This window comes from Pogona vitticeps, chromosome 2, assembly GCF_051106095.1.
Source record: "Pogona vitticeps strain Pit_001003342236 chromosome 2, PviZW2.1, whole genome shotgun sequence".
In the NCBI taxonomy this organism is placed as follows: Eukaryota; Metazoa; Chordata; class Lepidosauria; order Squamata; family Agamidae; genus Pogona; species Pogona vitticeps.
In genome coordinates this window covers 65,764,908-65,782,428 of record NC_135784.1, presented here as the reverse complement: position 1 = coordinate 65,782,428, position 17,521 = coordinate 65,764,908, and the positions used below count along the sequence as shown (strand labels likewise).

At 40.7% G+C, this 17,521-nt stretch overlaps 1 protein-coding gene across 2 annotated transcripts in view; it reads right to left on the bottom strand.

The window, feature by feature from the left end:
• The window catches only part of ARHGEF3 (Rho guanine nucleotide exchange factor 3), a 160,890-nt gene that overhangs the window by 100,783 nt on the left and 42,586 nt on the right, over window positions 1-17,521 (bottom strand). The window contains exons 1-2 of one of the 2 annotated variants that reach the window (XM_020799906.3): window positions 16,537-16,604; window positions 5,318-5,380 (exon numbers count right to left, since the gene is read on the bottom strand). In XM_020799906.3, the coding sequence (XP_020655565.2) occupies window positions 5,318-5,380; window positions 16,537-16,593 (120 nt within the window). In that variant the 5' untranslated portion in view covers window positions 16,594-16,604. Of the gene's footprint in view, window positions 1-5,317; window positions 5,381-16,536; window positions 16,605-17,521 lie in introns of those variants that run through there. The other variant, XM_020799904.3, reaches the window with a different exon arrangement.

The window sequence follows — 17,521 nt, the reverse complement described above, 5'->3', positions numbered from 1 at the left end:
AAGGCTAGGTCTTCAAGACTTTTGAACCTGCAGAACTTTTCATCAGGGTAGGTACTACAAAACTTATCCTCTTCTGGGGTATCAAACCCAACTGAATACAACTTGCTTCTGAACACATACATGTACAAGACTTCACTGTCAATTCAATAGGGGGAACCATTTTCCATCACAACGTACAGTGGTGCCTCACATAGCGATTGCTTCGGATAATGATGAAATCGCTTTGTGATGAAGATTTTGCGATCGCTTTTGCGATCGCTTTCCGATGTTCCCTATGGGGGAGTTTCACTTTGCGATGATCGGTTCCCTGCTTGGGGAACCGATCATGGCAAAGCAATGCTTTTAAAACAGCTGATGAGCGCCCCAAGCAAGGCTTTTTAAACAGCTGATTGCGCTGCATAAATAGGGGACAGCGGGAGGGGGGAGCGGGGGTGCTCCGGATTGGTGCCTCGGAGGAGGGAGGGAAGGAGGGTGAAGGGCCTGGCCCCAATCCCCGCGCGCACCCCTGGGGCACCGAGCCAGAGAGCAGTCGTGGCGGGAAGCAATGCAAAGGAGGAGGCGCCCGCCGGGGATCGGGATCAGGGCGGCAGCAGCTGGACGGGGGCGGGGCGCCAGAAACCCGCTCCTTGCCCCATCTGCGCCCCGCCAAGGAGACCGGGCATGCGGGGTTGGCTGGCAAGCGGGGGTGGATGGCCCACCCACTTCCCATCCCCGCCTCTGCCTCAGAGCCTTCACTCTTCGGCCCAAGGAGGCTGGGTGTTTCCCAGGCTGGCTGGCCGGCTGGCGAGAGGGGGTGGATGGCCCGCCCCTTCCCATCCCCGGCGCTGCCTCGGAGCCCTCGCTCTTCGGCCCAAGGAGGCTGGGTGTTTCCCAGGCTGGCTGGCCAGCTTGCGAGAGGGGGTGGATGGCCCGCCCCTTCCCATCCCCGGCGCTGCCTCGGAGCCCTCGCTCTTCAGCCCAAGGAGGCTGGGTGTTTCCCAGGCTGGCTGGCTGGCTGGCGAGAGGGGTGGATGGCCCGCCCCTTCCCATCCGCGGCGGCTGCCTCCGAGCCCTCGCGCACTGGAGAAAGACCCTCCAGCCCGCCCGTCTGTGCCCCGGAACACCCAAAATGGCCACACGCAGCGTTTTTGCGCCCTGCCCTCGCTGGCTGGCCAGCTATGGAGGAACATCGCTGAACGGTGAGTTTTGTGCCCATTTGGAACCCAATGGGTTTTCCCGTCCCGTTTAGCGATGTTTCCAAATAGCGATGGTTAAACTGGAATGGATTAACCTCGCTATGCCGGGCACCACTGTAATCTTAAAATAGGTTTTACCCCCCTTTTTACTTTAGACACTTAATGTAGATTATAATTTTTGCAGATTATAAATACAGAAATAGGGAGAATCAGACATTTAGTTTATTTGAAAAATTGTGTTTTTTGAATCTGATGCAATTTATTCTGGGAAACTTATTTCAGAGATGATGGTCATGTTACAAATGCTAATACTGAGAATAGAGCAGATTGGTGGTGTGTACTATAACCTAGTAAAGACAGAACATTTGCTCTTTGTTTTGCCAGTAAACAACTAATACTGCACTCTCTTTGCCAAGCTGTTTTCTGTGCTAAGCTAATACGAACATAAGCAAGGAGATATTGAAGCATTTGAATGTATAGAATTTATAGTCCTATAGAAGTACATTGGTGCCTTGCTTGATGATGTTAATTCATTCCAGCGAAATCGCTGTAGAGCGAAAACATCGTCAAACGAAATTTAAAAACCCATTGAAACGCATTAAAAACCGTTCAACGCATTCCAATGGGCTGAATCCCCGCTCGTCCAGCAAAGATCCTCCATACGGCGGCCATTTTCGGTGCCTGTAAAGCGAGGAATCCATCCTAGAAAACAGCGGGGGGGGGGCATTCTCTTCAGCCAGTGGCCATTTTGAAACCCAACAATCAGCTGTTTGCTGATCGTCGTAAAGCGAAAATTGGTTCCCAAAGCAGGCAACCGATCACCGTTAAACGAAAAACCCTATTTAAACCATCATTTTACGATCGCAAAAACCTCATCGTACAGCGATTTCCTCATTAAGTGAGGCAATCGTTAAGCAAGGCACCACTGTATATGCAATAAGTACCATCTAGTTGTTTCTGAGTTACAGCATCCCCTATGAATTAATGACTTCCAAAAGGTCATTAACTGTCCCAGTTTTGTCTTCCAGACTAAGAGCTGTAGCTTACTTTGCTGAATTGATTTGAAGCAAACAGAACCAAATAATTCCAGAATAACAGAACTATGTGCTCAAATGTTATTATATTTTTCATTGTAAGACATATTTCTGCCTATACACAATCATAATTTAGTGTGATTTCAATGTGGCTTGTGTTTGTTCGCTCCTTTCCACCTCTATTGCTCAAATTATTCCTTCCCAACTTAGCAACAAAACATAGCTTTCTTGACTTTTCCGTTACAGGAAAGGGTTTATATACCCCTATGTTCAAAGCAAGAAAGACAACTGATGAACAGAAGGGAAAGAGTGGAAGTGAGATTGCCTATCCAGTCTTTAAAAAACCACCATGGAAACTGATCACAAGTCACTGATGGCTTATGACATCTGACAGGTTGACCTGTTAATAAAATATTGGACTGGATGTGCTTTTGGTTTGATCCACCCAAGTTCCTATGTTGATAAAATATACACATTTCAAATATTCCACTATATGAAAGAGCCACACTAGGTACTGCCTTCCATCACCCTTTGAACCAGGGATGAGTGAAACCTAGAGGGTTTGTGAATTAGCAACTAAGGGCAATCTTCTGAACCTAGATTTTTACCAGTCACCTTTTCCCAGGACAGAAACTCTCCTGATTGTGTATTTTGTGACTAGAATACCAACCAGACTAGGTACACAACGCAAATAACAACGTTAGCAAGCACAGCCTTCTGGCCAAGACATCTTCTTTAGGTACTCCACCCCTTTTCTCCCCAAGGATCACACTTTGGTAAAATATTAAAAAGTTTATTAAAAATTGTAAAAAAGTAAAAGAATTTTAAAAGGCAGTTGTACAGTTTCAAAGCAATGAAAAAGCATAAAGCAATCCATATTCAGATAAACAAGTGAACTCTATGTAAACCCAAACCCCATAAAATAATAAAAACTAACCATTTCTGCTTAATTTCCACTATTACGAGTAGCTAGTAATTATGGTGAAACTCTGTCTCCATCCATCACCATCACTAGCAGCCAGGCAGATGGGTAACTTTTTCCTGGCTTCTCTTCTCTTTACTAGTCCTTTGCCAGATCTTAAATCAATGTCCCCTCAACATGATGTTATCCAATCAAAATTCTTTGTTCAGTAACTTCACTCTCAAATTGTAACTTTTCTCAACCCCTCCTTTCAGTTCTCATGATAGGCTTTCCTGACACACGATTAGGATGGAATACAATGTTCCATCTCCGCTCAGCACAAAGCAGCCTGGACTCAGAGTGAAAACAGATCTTCTATTCTCATATAGATAAAATGGCACCTGCAAAAGACTTGAGAAGAACTACATAACCCATTCAATTTCCTCACAGAGCACACTAACAGGGCACTCTGAACAAAATCTGGCTCTGCAATTTATGCACTAACTTCATTGTCAATAATACATTCAAAATATATTTCAGTAGAACATCCCCCTCCAATTAAGCCTGGAACAACAGATATGGCATTTTTGAAGTTCTGTTGCTTGAACAGGACAACTATCAATAATATTAAAAAAATGTTAAAATGAAAGTTTAATATTATAACTGATCTAAATGGCCTAATATCTCTTAAGATGTACAAAGCAATTTCTGTAAGAAAACAAACAGGTGGCTGGGTGGAGCTCTCTGACCAATGTCCAGATTCTTGATGCTGCTACAAATTGTCTTTATAAGGGTTGGGGAACAGGGTACAAGATCTGATTGGATGCCTGGCTCCTCCTACCCTGACAGTCCAGGGGGGCTTAGTTACCTTCACAAGTCTCCCGTTGCTTTCAGTCCATAATGGGGCCCAGGGTCTGTTCAATGGGCCCCCTTGTGTCTCTAGTCCTAGGTTGGGATCTAGTCCACAACACTGACCCCAGCTAGCTAATGCTATTTAGGGAGGGCTAATAGTGCCAGGCTGATGAAGGTCCCCAAGCCCCAGCAGATCATCCCATCTCCAAATCTGGCACAGCCACCTGTATTGCTTCCTCTGCCATCACCACTTCTGAGTTGGGGTGGTGCCAGTGGGTTGAGGCTCCACTGGGCACCTGTTCTTTCAGCAAGAGGGATCCAATGGGATGCCTACCTATGCTCGTTCCCCACATCTACACCTGAGGTGAAGTGGACCCATGAGCCAATCCATCAGTCTTGAAGCACCAAGCCCTCAGTCCTCTCCTGTGTAGGATGACATCCTCCTCCTTTAAGCCTGGCTGGTGGCAGCCAACTCACTCCAGACTCCGCCCCACCATCCAGATGCAGCTCATTCACCTCTTCATTCCCACGTGGGACCCCACTTCAGCCTTCTGGCTCCTCAGGCCACTCTGTTTCTGGGAAGTCTGATAGGAACACAGGTCTGAGGCAGTTGGCCTGCCAAAGACAGTCATAGTGTCCCTTTCACAACAGCTCAGACTTTTCTAAATTAAAACTATACTGTGTTTATGAAAGGGTTAAAGCCCAAGGGTCCATATATCATGGTCATGTGGCAGATATGCAATACTCAGAGACAGCACAATGCTATTATATAGGGGCAGTTGATGGGAATTTTATTTTATTCTTATTTGATCTTATATAATTGTCACTGTATTGTTATGTAAATTCTCTCAAGTAGTGATCTCAATAAGTTGGGTGATAAATAAATGTTTTAAATAAAATAAATTAAATAAAATTGTAGTGTTAAATAAGGCTTACTCACTCTAACAAACTGCTTAACAGGCTGCAAGACCACACTGTGCAATGCGTCCTTAATGTCTTACATACAAGACTTAGAAAATCATTCAACATAATCTGGACCAAAATTATTATCAAAATCAAGACATGGATCTTGTCATGGAGCCATGGAGCTACCAGGGCACAAGGTCTTGACAAGACCCACTTTTTATACTTTGAGTCTTCTTTATTATTTTTTTCTAGCCCAGCAATCTGAGCAGCTGTCAGATCTTGACAACTTAAAGCTTAACAAGCAGATACTGATGAGCTATGACAGAGTTATCAATATTATCCAATGGAATTAGCATTAGGAATATATGGGTTGGCACTGAAATGCCAGCAAAACTCCCACTTTAGCCATACAGACTGTACTCATTCCATTTAATCAACGTTTCACTCACACTTGAGTCAAAGCTGCAGACACTGATTGCATCTTCATCCGGAGAGCTCTGCTTACGTTTCTTCTAGAAAAAAAACAGAATGAAAAGAAAAGCTGAGTAGCAGAAGACAATAAACAAAGTATTTTACATCTTCTTGTGTTATAAAATAAATAGTAGCTTTTTCAAAATAATATATACAAATTGCATTTGAATTAGCCTTTCAAAAGATAACCTTGCCTCCAAATTGTTCTTCTGACTCTTGGGGGTATGGGAAAAGAGCACCTGAAAAGGAAAATGGGGCAAAATAATATTCAAACATCAGCTTTATTTCTCTTTTAGACCATCCCACCCAAAGCTGGCTTATTTTCTAAGTCATGGATGTTTGAAGAACAATTTGGAGACTGTGCAGGGAGCACCCTGCAGAAGTCTAACACATACTAAGGGTGAATACATTACGTGCATCCTTCCAAAGACACACAAAAAATGAACTAATTTATTAACTGTGGCACAAGCAAGATCTTTTTTCAAAGCTTACTCTTTAGCTGGGCTGTCATGGAAGATTCCCCATTCTTTGAATGAAAGAAAGTAGAGTCTGAAAACCCTCCAATCTTCCCCATCTTGGCTTCTGCAAAATGGGTTTAATATCCTCAAGGTGAGATTCCCTCTGGATAAGTCATTGCCTCAGATATAAGACACTGTCTTTAAAATTCAACAGGGAATCATTTTATCATTTCTTCCCTCCAAATTGTACACATCCTTTCCCAAACAGAGTGTATTCTCCTAACTACTGAAATTAGTTGTAACTGCAGGATTTGGGTTCCCTTTAGTAGCTGATTTTTCAGATTTATGTCATGCCTCTACTGTAGGAATCATGATTTAAGGAGGATCCTGAGATTCCTACAGCAAATGGTTCTGTAGAACAGGCGAGATCTGAAGATTTTGGACTCTTTGCAGGGGTGTGGGAAGAAGATCCTGGATTTTCTTTCCTGGAAAGTGGGGAGCTGAATTTCAGAGTAGTTAAATGTGGTGCCATAACTCAACAGCACAAGCATCATCAGTTGAAAGGACAAATAAAGTTGATAGCTACTCAGTGGGCTGCCCACCTGTTAAGAAAGACTCAAGTGTAACTGCCTTATCATAAAGACCCTCCTTATGAATAGGGTATTGGTAAAGCACCTAAAACTGAAGTTAGAGACAAATTATAGGAGCTCGTGTATATACTTCAGTTCCAGGTTATAAGCAACATCAGTAACCAGTTCTAGCTCTTATCAGCCACTTCCTTAAGTCCTGTTGTGACAGGTCCATGACTGTCAAAATGTGCGCTTGGACCTCCCTCCTGGAATACAGGAATTGTCACTCCTGTAAGAAGTTATTTTTACTGAAAAAATGAAAGTTGCACACATGGAGAGGCTGCTAGATCTTGCAAGAAACTGTAAATTGTAAATATGCAGAAAATTGCTTCCTGGAAATCATGTTAGAGATAAAACAAATGATCAAAGACATCCATCTATTCCTGAAAATAACAACATAAAATTAAAAAAAAAACACCCAGTTCGCATCTAACTACATTTCTTCTACACACACCTTTGGTGGCCTCAGTAATCCATCCCTTGAGAATCTTTTATGTAGGGAGATTGTATAATGCTGTCCTCAGGGTTCCTGTGTCTTCCATGTCCTCTTCCCCCCTCTGACCTTAATAACATTTCGACAGAAAAGGAAGACACTCTCAGAATTTCCCCTGCTCACTTCCTCCTAGACGTTGGACTGCTGTTCCTTCCTAAATCTTTAATAGATTTAGTATCATAACTGATTTAATAATATTTTAATATTTGTACATTATTATGTTTTCAGTAATACTGCCAAAATCCTGTTTTTTGGTTTAGCAAATCACACGCCCAAGGAATCAATAGGGACTTGGTAAGTCAGTTCCTCCATAAGTTCCACTGATTTACCATGCTAATGTAAGTCACAGTTTGAGTAGGCTCATTTGAATCAATGGAACTTACAGAAGAGCTGACTCACCAAATAGCTTTTGATTCAATGGGTCTAATCTAGTGCAATTTAGTATGCTAAGCAATAGGATTTTGGCCACAGATTTGCATGGGTGGCAAGGTCAGATTTATAGCTATTTAGTCTGTAAGTGTTTCTGTCTTGCCACATTTGAGTTGCTCTTCATAACAATTATCTTACAAAAGATAAAAAGGAAAGTTCCAATTACATTAAAAAGCAGTACTATAATTACAATACTTAAAGTAATGATAAATTGGAAGAGGAAGCCTGGCTTAGTATTATTACTGGAGATAAAAGAGATTTAAGCACAACCACTAGGAAAGGAAATGTAAAGCTGTATCATTAACTACAAATGTTGGTTTCCTGTAATTTAGACAGTTAGAACAGTGATGACAAGCAATCACACCCAAAGAAACAGAGGCAACCTATGAGTTAATTTATTCTTGGAGTCCGCAGGCAGCTACTCAGGTACCCTGGCAAATGTGAATACAATATCCTGCCCTGGGTGCAAACACAGGTGACAAAACCAGAGGAGGGAAAGTCATCTAGCAGCCATGTAGAGCTAGAATTGTTTCCCCTTAACCTGGGGTTTCTGTATATAAAAGCTCAAACCAACTCAGCATTTTTTCGTATGTCTTTATAAATGAAGTAAAGCTTGCTTCTCCAGATGTTGCTCTGCCACCATTTCCCTGTGCCAAGCCTTCACTTCATGCACTCCATTATTTGTCAACTCGTGGAAACCAGAAGACTCCTGTTTGCTTTCTGTTACTAAACTATCCAAAATGTTAAATTATATGTGTCAGCAACATCAGTTTCCTTATCCATTCAACACTCTCACTGCCACCCATAAGAGAGTGGTGGGAGTATATGTTTTGTAGAGCAGAGCCCACTTTGTCACATACAGAAAGTTTTATCCCCAGTTGGCAGATGTGTGTACATATGGATACAGAGGGGGAAATGTAAGCTGTAAGGCATGAAATGTAAGTTGTACTGAAACTAACAGTTGATTTATATACAGTAGCACTACGACAAGAACTACCTAACTTAAAGCTATTTATTTTGCTGCCTGTATCTGTAATAGAAATTCTCAACAACAACGAAAAGGACTGGAACAAGGAAATAAGATTAGTGTGTGAATTTTGTCTTTGTATTCAACAAAGCTCAAAACAATAGAAGATGAACTGCTGGATACTTCTGTAATTTAGGTATCTGGCTGCGGATATAGAGATTGGGAGTTCAATTCCGCAACTGTGCCTCCTTTACAGGGGCTGGACTTGATGATCCACAGGGACCCTTCCAGGTCTGCAGTTCTAAGATTATCGTTATCACTGTTTTTCAAGAAATCTTCATTTTCTGTCATGCCATACACTTCAGATTCTCACCGTTTTGTGGGACCAACAAATAAGATAGTTTGTTCTTGTTAACATAGGGGGGAAAGTTGTTTGTTCTTAAAGCAAGCTACTCCCACCTGGCATCTTCCAGATGGACTTTATTAAAACTCTCATCTCTTCAAAGATGTTGGCTAGAAACAATGGGAATTGTAGTCCAGCAGCATCTGGGGAGATACAGATTCCCCACTCCAGCATGAACATTGATACTTCTAGCACAAAAGCTCAAAGCATTTTATACATCCGGTTCTAAATCAATTCTGAGATCCAATTGGATATAAAACTATTAGATCAAGATCAACCTTTCAGTGATTTGCAAGATTAATTCAATGATTGCTAATGTAACACATTAATGGCAATTTTCCTTCATAGAAGTGTAAATAGGTTGAACAGTGTTGCAAGATCAAGTGTTTCATCTTGTATTGCTACTGTATGAATGCTCTGGTTTCTATTTGGGGGAGGGGTGAATCACAGGTGCCAAAAAGAAGTAATCTAATTGCTTGACATGATAACCTTGCTAGGATTAACAGTTATTTCAGAAATAGCATAATCTCATGGGTTTACCTAACTGCAATAACAACCTAATCAGTAGCTTGTTTTCTTCTAATTGGAAAATAAATTTTCCACAAACCCTTTACTTTACCTTTTTGTTATAATGTAGTTTTAAAGAAAAATAAAGAATTCATAATTGGTGTAATTTAATAACAAACAGAATTCTGCAAGGGGCAGCTTAGAACCTTAAGTCTGTAGAGCAACTTTCCAATTATTTCTCTCCATCACAGCATTTTCTGGCCTGTTTCTACTTTCAAAAACAGAGAAGCTTCCATGTTATAGAGTCTAAAGGGCAGTGAGACTATGATTCCTAGCATCCTCCATGCCCAGGAGGGCCCACACCTGCTCGGCAGTCAAGTGATGTGTGTGTGTGTGTGTTTGAACAAACAACAAAAGTAGGCCTCTTGGATATGAAAGATGCTGGAAGCTGGGAATGTCATTGTCCACTAGGCTCTGCAGAGGGTATCTCCCACATAGCTATTACTCCTAGGAGGTTGCAGTTCAAAAATATAAAAGCTAGGCATGATTTTTAGGTTTTCTTCCCCACTAGAACTACCACAATTCACCAGGAATTTCCTTAGCCAAAATTCTGTACTTGAGAGAGAGCAAATGGGACTTGCTAAGTTTCACGAGAACCACAAGGGACTGCAACAGTCTGTCTGTTCATTAGGTTCTATACATGGTGGCTCTGAAAAAAACTACCAATGCCAAAATTCCCTGTAGTTTTCTTAGAGCTTAGCAAACCCCACCCACTCACTCTCTTTGCAATGGCTACAAAGAACATACTGAGCCTCCAATGAGTGTACTGAAACTCCCCTGAGGACTTGGATTTTTTGGCTACAAGTTTGTATTTATAGAGATGTTTTGGTTTCTTAGGGAAGTGATGGTGCTATGGATTAAACGGCAGAAGCCTCTGTGCTGCAAGGTCAGAAGACCAGCTGTCGTAAGATTGAATCCACGCAACGGAGTGAGCTCCCATCGCTTGTCCCAGCTCCTGCCAACCTAGCAGTTCGAAAGCATGTAAAATGTGAGTAGATAAATAGGTACCACCATGGTGGGAAGGTAACGGTGTTCCATGTCTAGTCGCGCTGGCCACATGGACCATGAAAACTGTCTACGGACAAACGCTGGCTCTACGGCTTGGAAACGGAGATGAGCACCGTCCCCTAGAGTTGGAGATGACTGGACTGAATGTCAAGGGGAACCTTTACCTTTGGTTTCTTATGATAAAGACTCCATGAACAACTGATGGCAAGGACTAAAAATAAAAATAATCCATAAACAAAGTGTTGAGCTAGATGCCACAGATGTCACTGCTAAAGGTCTTCAAGATGTGACTGTGTTGCATTCCCTCACCCCAGCCAAATAGAAGCCTAGAGCTTCAAGGAGAGGCTATAATGGGGGGAGGATAGGGACGCAGACCTTTTGGTAACTTTGTTTGAAGAGATAGGACATAAATTGTAAGATTCTACTTGATGCTACTTCAGCATGTCTGCATTCTGCTCAAGAATGCTAGCCTGACATGAACTACAACGTCTAAAAACTTTTGGAAACTGCCTGAGGAAGATAGGATATGTTACCATCGAACACTTGTGATCTACTTGATTTTTTTCAGTAGTCTAATAAAGATATATCCTGCTTCTGCATGGGTTTTTTTTTTGGGGGGGGGGAGACCACACAACCTATTTTTAATTTTTTTAAAAGAATCAGAAACCTTCATCAAAGAAGTTATTCTTATCTCCTTCTCATCAAATTAGCATGTTTTGTTCTGAGGGGTCATCAGTAAGTTTTGCTTTAATTCTGACAGTTCAGACAAAAGAAGTTTGGAAGAGACTGTTATCACTGTATTTTTTAAATAAAAACAGCCACATGAAGAACTGGAGATACAGATGTAATCCCCACCTGTTTAATTCTCTCACCCTCGCTTCTTTTAGTTTCATATATCTTGATGATGTTATGTGGCATCAAGTTGCCTCTAACTTGGGCAACCCTATAAATTAATATCTTAGCCGCCAACATCCTGCGAGGTCTGAAAAAGACTTCCATGGCAAAATTAATCCCTCTGGCAACTGATAGAATAAATGTTATAAAGCTGAAAAATGGTCCCCCACTTCTCCAAATGACTCACCAAATATGATTGGAGACTGTGAAACACAGTGATTTGTGCACATTTGCCATCCCAGACAACACTAGCAGATAAGTTATTTTTTTTCTGCCATCACTGTATCTCCACAGAGTCATCAAGCAGAACTTTCTCAAATAGTCAAAGTCCTCTTGCGTTCTGTGCCATGGAAGAAGAATATAGATCACTCAGGAAGCCTTTATAAACCATTTGTATATCACTTCAGGGATGAAACTGTATGACAAAGACTAATGATTTTCCAGTGATACTAGATAATAGCCAAAGAAAGGGACAGAATCCCTAGAGAGGTGAGCACCACCACATGAATGATGTACTCTTGCTCTTCATGGTTCAGAAAACCAATCAAGATGGGGACAGAATAGATAAGAGGTGCAATAAAGGCCTTCTTGCAGCAAAGCAGCATTCCAGTATGTTTAAAGAAGGCAAACCACTGCTGGAAAATATTAATGAAAAGCTAAATGCACCAGCAGCAAACATTCCTGATGCATGCCTTGATTACATCCCATTTGGATTATTGTAACATGCTGTACGTACCTTTGGAATTTCCCAGCTGCTCCAAAATGCTACAACCAAACTGTTGATCTAATCCATTTAAACAGAACAGAAATGCTCTGCTACAACAATTTCACTGGCTTCATTTCCAGGCATAATATAACGAGCTGGTTATGATCTACAAAGCCCTACATGGGTTAAATCTAGGCTATCTGAAGGACTGTCTCTCCCCATATGGACCTGCCTGAGTTTTAACATCAGGGAAGCTCTTACAGTCCCACCACCCTCACAGGCACACATGAGGAGTGGCTGCTCCCAAGCTGTGGAACTCTCTCTCATGGATACTAGGTCGGTCCTCTCTAATAGACCTCCTGGAAACAGACAAAGGATTTTTTCAGACCAGGCAGTAAGACTGCCTTTCAAGGAAGGAACCTAAATACAAAGATGCTATACAGTGGAACCTCGACTTACGAACGTCCCTACTTGCGGATGATTTGAGCTACTTGGTTGCTGTTGTAACAGCTCCGTTTGCAAAAAGTTGCTTTGACTTGCGAACGGAGCCTTGACTTACAAATGGGAAAAAAAGAGAAAAAACCCTTTCCTGCCCTTTTTTTGACCTAAGTTCATCTTAGGTCAAAAGAAGAAGAAATCACCCCCTAGTGGTAGAGAATGGATTAACCTGCTTTGCATTAGATCCTATGGGAACTAATGCCTCTACCTACGAACAGCGCCTCGACATACGAACAAAAAACAGCCTGAACGGATTAAATGGTTTTCAATGCATTCCTATGGAAACGTTTGCCTCAACTTACGTACGCACGCCGTTCCAATACGGATTAAGTTTGTAAGTCAAGGTACCACTGTACTTTGCTTTTTTAAAAGATGTGCTTCAAAATCATTGTAATTTTTTATTTACGAGTTTTTTATTCATCCATATTAATATGATAAGCTGGCTGGATAAGTCAGAGGTTTAGGTATCTGGCTGCAGAACCAAAGGCTGGGAGTTCTATTCCCCATTGTGCCTCCTGGACAAAAAAATGTACCTCTGTAAAGATGTTTATTCAGAAACATCTGAAATTTGGAAAAAAAAAACATGGCTTTTACAATAGCAACCAAGTAGTTTGGCTCTTCATTCCAACTTTTAAAAACTTATATATATTATTTTAAGTGAAATTTTAAAACCCCAAGGCCATCCAGGTGGCATATAATAAGATCATTCAAATTAATGAATGAATTAAAATCATTATTTAAAAAAATCAATCAAATAACATAATATTATATATCTCTTTTTTTGATTCCATCATACAGACCTCTTGTTAAAAGAATCAGACCATCAATTAGAGAAATACAAGTGTGGCCAGTGGATGCATTTGAGCAACTTCAAGATTGCTTTAGGAGCACTGATTGGGCACTGTTGGAGGAGGACAATGTTGATACTTATGCCTCGACAGTACTGTTTATATCAAAAGCTGCATCAATGTTGTTACTACCACCAGAGAAGTACGAGTGTTTTCTAATAACAAGCCTTGGCTAAATAGAGAAGTGCGCCTTTTATTAAAAGCCAGAAATGCTGCTTTTCATTCTGGTGATGAACTACAGTACAGAGAGGCTAGAGCTAAACTGAAAAGGGGCATTAGGGATGCCAAAGCTATGTACAGCCAGAGAATTGAGCAACATCTTGAGAGTTCTGACACTCGTCGAGTATGGCATGGCGTACGACAAATCACGGGGCAGAGTAACAAAAACAGTCTGTGAGTCTGTGTAGCAGCAGTGATTTTTTGGCTGAGCAGTTAAATCAATTTTTCAGCCGTTTTGAGGTGGAAACAGGAACAACCATTATTCAAGCACCTACTGTCTATAATACATCACTAGAATCTACCATCAACAGACAACCACTAGTACTGCAGATTTCAGATGTGAGACGCGCTTTCCAGAATATTAACGTTCGAAAGGCAGCTGGACCAGATGGAATCATGGGACGAGTTATTAGGGGCTGTGCTGCAGAATTAGCTGGAGTTTTTAGGGATATTTTCAATCTATCCTTGTTGCAGTGTTCAGTCCCCACTTGCCTGAAGACATCTATTATAGTGCCAGTCCCCAAGCAGTCAGCTGTGGTATCTCTCAATGATTATAGACCAGTAGCTTTAACATCTGTTGTTATGAAATGTTTTGAGAGATTGGTGCTGGATTACATTAAGGCTAGTCTTCCACCTTCTTTGGATCCATGGCAATTTGCATACAGGAAAAACAGATCTACTGATGATGCTGTGTCCATTGTACTCCATACTGTATTGAGCCACTTAGAACATCAGGGAACTTATGCGAGGCTGTTGTTTGTGGATTATAGCTCTGCTTTTAATACCATTCTACCAAATAGGTTGTTTTTTAAAATGATCAACCTGGGATTACCTCAGGAGATCTGCATGTGGATAAAGGATTTTCTGACAGATAGGCCACAGTCAGTAAGGATGGGATCTCACCATTCTTCTACCCTGGTACTAAGTACAGGAGCTCCCCAGGGCTGTGTGCTAAGTCCCTTCCTCTATTCCCTGTACACACATGACTGCACCCCACTGTATAACAACAATGCAATTATTAAATTTGTGGATGATACGATAGTGGTGGGGCTCATAAATAAGAACAATGAGTCTGCTTATAGAAAGGAAGTACAAAGGTTGATACTTTGGTGTAAAGAAAATCATCTCACACTTAACATCAAAAAAACTAAAGAACTCATAATTGATTTTAGGAGGAAGAGAAATGTACATTTACCACTGTACATAAACGGTGAGAAAGTGGAGAGAGTTGGTAGTTTTAAATTTCTGGGTACTTACATCTCAGAGGACCTCTCATGGACTATAAATGCCAACATGCTAATGAAGAAGGCACAGAAGAGGCTGTATTTCCTGAGAATGCTCGGCAAGTTAAATTTATCTCAGCATTTACTTCTGTCATACTATCGTAGCACCATTGAGAGTGTCCTAACCTATGGCATTCTGGCATGGTTTGGGAGTAGCTCTGTAGTGGACAAAAAAGCTCTACAGAGAACCATTAAAATTGCCCAGAATATCATTGGGCTCCAGCTACCAACCCTGGATGACATCTTCACATCCCGCTGTCTAAGGAAATCACATAGCATCCTGAGAGACTCTTCCCATCCTGCTTATAACTTTTTTGAACTGTTACCATCTGGCAGAAGATATAGAACAATTAAGACTCGGACCACACGTTTTCTCAATAGTTTTTATCCCAGAGCTATAATTGCAATTAATAATGAGCTTAAAGACCACCAGTAGTGAATAATTAGTTGGACTGTGTTACTTGGCCTGCGGTCTAGATGTTTGTATTTTTAGTGGGGGACATTTAGTGGGTGGGGAGTGTTTGGGGAATTTTATGTGTGTGCATGTGTCTGGTCTCTGGGTGTCTGTGAATTTCGTTGTATGTGTATATACTTACAATGACAATAAATTATTATTATTATTATTATTATTATTATTATTATTATTATTATTATTATTATTATTATTATTATTATTATTATTATTATTATTATTTAATACTTGTACCCAGAGTGGTGTAGTGGATAAGAGTGATGGACTAGGAGGCCTATGTTTGAAACCCTGCTCAACCATGGAAACTCAATGGAGTTATGAAACAGGTAAAGCCATTCCTTAAATATCTAACTTACGTTGAAAGCTCTATTAGGGTCGCTACAAGTCAGTTTCAACTTGATGGCACATAACATTCTATAATAAGTAGATATGTATTTTTCTGTGTATAAGATGCTACTTTTTCCTAAAATCATTACACTTAAAATTGAGGGGTGTCTTTTAGACAGAAGTAAGCTGAGATAGCTGAGGAGAGAACAATATGGCCCCTACCTTGTCTCTGTAAACAGGCTTCCTTCAGTCATGAGGCTTAGCTTCCTACAGTCAGGAGACTTAGCTTCCTCCAATCACGAGCCTTATGGAACTGGTGTCAGCTGATGCGGAACTAACCAGCTTGAACACACCTCATTGTAGGTGGAGCCTGTAGGCTCAAATTCAACAGGGGCTCCTAATGTTCGAGCATTCTGAGCCCAAAGACTGAATACTCAAAGCTATGTTTTCTTAATCTTTGGGTTAGATAAGGGGGAGTTCTTATAAACGGGGGCATCTTATAAACTGAAAAATATGGTAATTAAATAATCCATACCATTAAAAATAGCAAACCAGCTCCACAGCCACAAAAAAGGACCATTCTTTCAATAACCACTGAGAATGGAAACCCTTCAGATATTAGGAAGAGTGTGGTGTTAATATCACATGAATGTACAAGGATTGTATAAATATAGCAAAAGTATTGTACAAATGTATGCCAATACTGTACGTTTAGAACACTTGACAAGTTGTTATCACCATGAGGCTATTTGTTACTATGCCTCTTTAAAAACATGATTACTAGTAAGAGAATGACAGTCATCCAAAACTATACTATGACTTATTATGCAGGACTACAGTAGCTGAAGCACTTGGAGATAATAACTGTTTCTATGTTGACAATTATTGGAATGTACTTTTAATTAAAACTGGCCATGCTCTTAAAAAAATAATACACATACTAGAATATTTACTAAGCAAGAAGGCAATGCGAACAATCTCAAAAATCTAACTTACCTGATGGTGCACAAAAAAGCAACACCACCCCATGAGGTACTGCACACATACAAGCATCCAGACCCTTGCAACTATTTGTAAAACTGTATAAAGGCCTTATCATCAGTTTCTTTCTGCAGAAACTCCTCCCTGTATAGACATATTGCATGACAGGAAATGGCACAGAGCAATTTATTAGAAATGAAAGACCGCACAAGGTACGCCTATTTCTATATATAGTGTTCTTCTCCTTTCCTAGGTTCACTTAGTACATTTGAATGTATCAAGCAACTATAGGAAAGCAGTGGTTGATTGAATGTTTACAAGAAAGCAACTCACATCATTTGAAGTTAACAGAAGCAAATAAAATGAAATCATTCAATTTTAACATTGTAGTCTGAGGTTTTATTCCAAAAAAATAATTATCCTCTTCCTTGTCAGAGAAGACCCAGGAAAACCTTGCCATTCCTTGTCAGAGAAGATCCTGCCATTAAAGGACTATAGAAGATATTCTAAACTGAACAAGCAAGCACAGAATTCAAATGGTCCCTTCCAGAAGATAAATCAAACAGCACTCACTCAGAATGGAGCCACACAAAAACAGTGTTTTAGTTAGTGCTCTCATAAAAGGTGTTATGTTGCTTGTGGGTTTTTTAAATACATAGAATGACAGAGGTGGGAGTTAAAATAGATAATTCAACTCTTTAAAATCAGATTTCCTGACAACATTCAGTTCTTTATATGATTTCCTGGTGAACAATCACATACACTTGATTTTCATTTATAAATTTCTTTATGAACAGATTTCATAAAAATATGTAAACAAGCTCTAAAAAGACTACCTAGTATGCCTTTGCAACCATCACTGAACAACTCTCTAGTTCAGGAAGACAGCAGGCATCCTTCAGTCTCGAGAGACTATGGTAACATGCCCCCCAGGGGGCGATTTCATTTTTCAGGGGGGCGATAGAACGAAAAGGGGCGGTGTGGGGGCGCTGGAGCAGAA